Source organism: Neopelma chrysocephalum, unplaced genomic scaffold, assembly GCF_003984885.1.
Source record: "Neopelma chrysocephalum unplaced genomic scaffold, ASM398488v2 Primary Assembly neopelma1_97415, whole genome shotgun sequence".
Taxonomy (NCBI): domain Eukaryota; kingdom Metazoa; phylum Chordata; class Aves; order Passeriformes; family Pipridae; genus Neopelma; species Neopelma chrysocephalum.
In genome coordinates, this window is record NW_020926056.1 from 1 (window position 1) to 4,583 (window position 4,583).

The 4,583-nt window shown below is 59.7% G+C and overlaps 1 protein-coding gene across 1 annotated transcript in view; it reads left to right on the forward strand.

Moving 5' to 3' along the window:
- Positions 1-479: 479 nt before the first annotated feature.
- Positions 480-4,583, forward strand: part of OLFM2 (olfactomedin 2) — a gene marked incomplete at its 3' end in the record, with an annotated part of 5,214 nt that continues 1,110 nt past the window's right edge. Inside the window, exons 1-4 of the mRNA XM_027672559.1 lie at positions 480-675; positions 2,318-2,473; positions 3,003-3,222; positions 4,125-4,231. Of these exons, the coding sequence (XP_027528360.1) occupies positions 667-675; positions 2,318-2,473; positions 3,003-3,222; positions 4,125-4,231 (492 nt within the window). The remainder of the gene's footprint in view (positions 676-2,317; positions 2,474-3,002; positions 3,223-4,124; positions 4,232-4,583) is intronic.

Below are 4,583 nucleotides of genomic sequence, written 5' to 3' on the forward strand. Positions count from 1 at the left end.
TGGGGGAGTTCCCGGGATCCCGAGGGCTGTTCCAGACCCTTTTCCAGAGCCTGGATCGGGGTCTGGGATGCGCTTGGAATTCTTTGGGATTTTCCAGCCCCGGGGAGGATTTTTTGGGGGGGTTCATCCCGGGGGGATCGCGGCTCCGGATCCCTCTGGATCCCCGAAATTCCCGATCCTACCTCTCCCAGACCCTTTTCCCTCCATGAGGGTGGTGGGACGTGCTTGGAATTCTTTGGGATGTGCTTGGAATTCTTTGGGATGGGATTTTTTGGGGAGGTCCCTCCCGGCGGGATCGCGCCTCTGGATCCCTCTGGATCCCTCAAATTCCCCTTCCTGTTTTTCCAGCCCCTTTTCCAGCGCCCAAACCAAGGTCTGGGATGGGGAGGGGGGTTGGGATGTGCCTGGAATTCCTTGGGACGGGCGGGATTTTCCATCCTGGGGGAGGATTTTTTGGGTGGGTCCCTCCCGGCTCCAGGATCCCTGAGGAACGGGAAACCCCTTCCCGGTGTTTTGTATTCCCAGACCCTTTTCCAGAGCCCGGACGAGGGTTGGCAGGTTTTCACCTCGGCCCAGGCTCCCGACGGGAAGTGTCTCTGCACCGCCGTCATTCCCGTCCAAGGATCCTGCTCCCGGGATCTGCGCAGCCACCAGCTCCGGCTCCTCATGGAAAAGGTCAGCCGGGAATGCCGGGAGGAGCGGGAATGAGCCGGGAATGCTGGGAGGAGCGGGAATGAGCCTGGAATGCTGAGCAGGATCAGGAATGAGCTGGGAATGCTGAGAGGGATCGTTAAGGAGCTGGGAATTCTGACTGGGATAGTTAAGGAACCAGGAATTCTGACTGGGATCATCAAGGAACTGGGAATGTTGATCGGGATCATCAAGGAGCCGGGAATGCTGAGCAGGATCAGGGACAAGCCTGGAATGCTGATCAGGATTGGGAATGAGCCTGGAATGCTGAGCGGGATCGGGAACGAGCTGGGAATGCTGATTGGGATCCTTAGGGAGCCGGGAATGTCGACTGGGATCGCTGAGGAGCTGGGAATGCCCAGGGGGGTCATTAATGAGGGGAGGGAAGGGGTTAATTGGGGTGGGAATGGGGAATTCCAGCCGGGAGATTCCGTATCCCGGTGGGATATGGGATGGGGGGGGCCTGGGATGAGGATCCCTGTGGGAATTCCAGGGATGAGGATCCATGTGGGAATTCCAGGGATGAGAATCCCTGTGGGAATCCCAGGTCCGGGGATCCCTGTGGGAATTCCAGGCCCAGGGATCCCTGCACCGGTTCCCGGGATGAGGATCCGGGAACGATCCCATTCCCGTGGAATCCCCAGATCCCCCTCCCCGCTCCCGCCTCGTTCCCCGGCTTTTCCCAGAATTCCCATTAAATTTTGATCACAAACCCGCCGCATCCAAAGGGGCCTTTTTTCCTCCTTTTTTTCCCTTTTTTCCGGAGCCGCTCCTTGTTTTTTTTATTCCGAGGCGGCGGCTCCGCGAAAATTCCCGACGGATCCGGTTCCGGCGGCAAAGCTCCTTCCCGAGCTTTGAAAAGGGCCGGGATGAAAGGGGGGGGGAAATCCGGGCTGGGAAAAGGGAGTTTGGAAAACAAACAACGGGAGAGAGGGAGGGAGGGAAAGGAGGGACTGGGGAGGGCAGGGATATCCCGGGAATGTGGGAGAGGGGAGGGGAATGGGAGACTGGGATGGGAACACTGGGATGGGATGGGAACACTGGGATGGGATGGGAATGGGAAACCAGGATGAGATGGGAATGGGAGACTGGGATGGGAATGGGGAGACGAGGAGAGGATGGGAGGGGGATACTGGGATGGGATGGGATGGGGAGACTGGGATGGGGAGACTGGGATGGAATGGGAAAACTGGGATGGGGGTGAGCAGACCAGGATGGGATGGGAACACTGGGATGGGATGGGAATGGGAGACCAGGATGAGATGGGAATGGGAGACTGGGATGGGAACACTGGGATGGGATGGGGATGCCAGGGCAGGATGGGAACACGAGGATGGAAACCCTGGGATGGGATGGGATGGGGAGACTGGGATGGAAGGGGGAAACTGGGATGGGGATGAACAGATCAGGATGGGATGGGAACACTGGGATGGGATGGGGACACAGGACAGGATGGGAACACTGGGATGGGAACACTGGACTGGGACGGGGGGACTCCAGAACAGGATGGGAACACCGGGCTGGAATCTCCCGGAATTCCTCCCCCCCCCCCGCCATTTCCCTGCTCTCCCGAATTCCCGGGGCTGTCGATGATCCCGAACCCCTCCCTCCCCTCCCTCCCTGCCAGGTGCAGAACATCTCCCAGTCCATGGAAGTCCTGGATCTCCGGACGTTCCGGGACCTTCAGTACGTGCGGAACACGGAGACGCTGCTGCGGGGCCTGGACTCGGAGCTGCGCGGGGCCACTGAGGGGCAGAGGACGCTCAGCGCCCGCACATTCCAGGTGGGAATTCCCTGGGAACGGGGGCCGGCTCACGGAGTGCTGGGAATTCCCCGGGAAGAGGGGCCGCCGGGAATTCCCCTGGGAAGAGGGGCCGGGGAGGGGGGAAGATCCTGGGAGAGGGTGGGATGTGGGAGGGGTCCTGGACCCATCTGGAATTCCGTGGGATCAAAGGCTGGCTCCTGGCAAGTCCGGAATCCAGGAGGGTTTGATCCCGTCTCCGGGGGTTCAATCCCGTTTCCTGTGGTTTTGATCCCATCCCGGGGATTTGATCCAATCCCAGGGGGGTTTGATCCCATTCCAGGGGCTTTGATCCCATTCCAGGGGCTTTGATCCCATTCCAGGGGGTCTGATCCCATTCCAGGGGGGATTTTCCCATCCTTTCCCAGGAATTGAAGCAGCGGATGTCGGAGCTGCTCCCATTAATCCCAGTTTTGGAGCAGTACCACTCGGACTCGCGGCTCCTCCTGCCCCCGAGGGGGTTTGATCCCATTCCAGGGATTTGATCCCATTTTTGGGTGTTTTTTCCCAGGAGCTGAAGCAGCGGATGTCGGAGCTGCTCCCGCTGATCCCGGTGTTGGAGCAGTACCGCTCGGACTCGCGGCTCATCGTGCACCTGAAGGGGGAGGTTCGGAACCTCTCCGGGTCCCTCCTCTCCATCCAGGAGGAAATGGGAGCCTTCGACTACGAGGAGCTGCAGCAGCGGCTGCTCCTGCTCGAGGCCCGGCTGCACGCCTGCATCCAGAGGCTGGGTACGGAAAAATGGGAATGGGAATGGGGAGCTTGGGAATATGGGATAGGTCAGATCCTGGCTGCACGCCTGCATCCAGAGGCTGGGTACGGAAAACCGGGAATGGGAATGGGAATAGAGCCCTTGGGATGGGTCAGATCCCGGCTGCACGCCTGCATCCAGAGGCTGGGTATGGAAAACTGGGAATCTGGGAATGGGAATAGAGCCTTTGGGATGGGTCAGATCCCGGCTGCACGCCTGCATCCAGAGGCTGGGTATGGAGCCTTTGGAAAACTGGGAATGGGGCTGGGAAAATGGGAATAGAGCCCTTGGGATGGGTGAGATCCTGGCTGCACGCCTGCATCCAGAGGCTGGGTACGGAAAAATGGGAATGGGGAGCTTGGGAATATGGGATGGGTGAGATCCCGGCTGCACGCCTGCATCCAGAGGCTGGGTATGGAAAACTGGGAATGGGGAGCTTGGGAATATGGGATGGGTGAGATCCCGGCTGCACGCCTGCATCCAGAGGCTGGGTATGGAAACCAGGAATGGGACTGGGAATAGGGCTGGGAAAATGGGAATAGACACCTTGGGATGGGTTGGATCTGCCTCCAGAGGCTGGGTACGGAGCCAGGAATCTGGGAATGGAGCCAGGAATCTGGGAATGGAGCCAGGAATCTGGGAATGGGGCCCTTGCCTTGGGGTAGAGACCTTGGGATGGGTTGGATCCCTCAGGATGGGTCGGATCCCTTGGGATGGGATGGGTCGGATCCCTCGGGATGGGTCGGATCCCTTGGGATGGGTCGGATCCCTCGGGATGGGCCGGTTGGATCCCGGGATAAAGGGACCTGCTCCCTCCTGTCCCGGAGGGCTCTGGGCGGTCCCACTCCCCCCGGATCCTCCCCTAATTCCATCTTTTCCCAGGCTGTGGGAAGCTGACCGGGGTCAGCAACCCCATCACCATCCGGGCCTCGGGATCCCGCTTCGGCTCCTGGATGACGGACACGATGAGCCCCAGCTCCGACAGCAGGGTCAGCTGGGGGGTCCAGGGGGGGTTTGGGGGGATCCAGGGTCAGCTGGGGGGGATCCAGAGGGGGGGGGGGGTCGGGGGGGGGCGGGGGGGGGCCCGGGGGGGGGCTGCGCCTGGAATTCCACCTCAGGGGGGGTTTGAGCCCATCTTGGTGCGGTTTTGATCCCACCTCAAAGGGGGTTTTGATCCCACCTGGAAGGGGGATTTGATCCCCTTTCAGTGGAGGTTTGATCCCGCCTCGAAGGGGATTATTTTAGAATTCCATGATTAGATTATTTCTATTATTCCATTATCCTTTCCCTTTTTCCCTTTTTCCCTTTTTCCCTTTTTCCCTTTTTCCCTTTTTCCCTTTT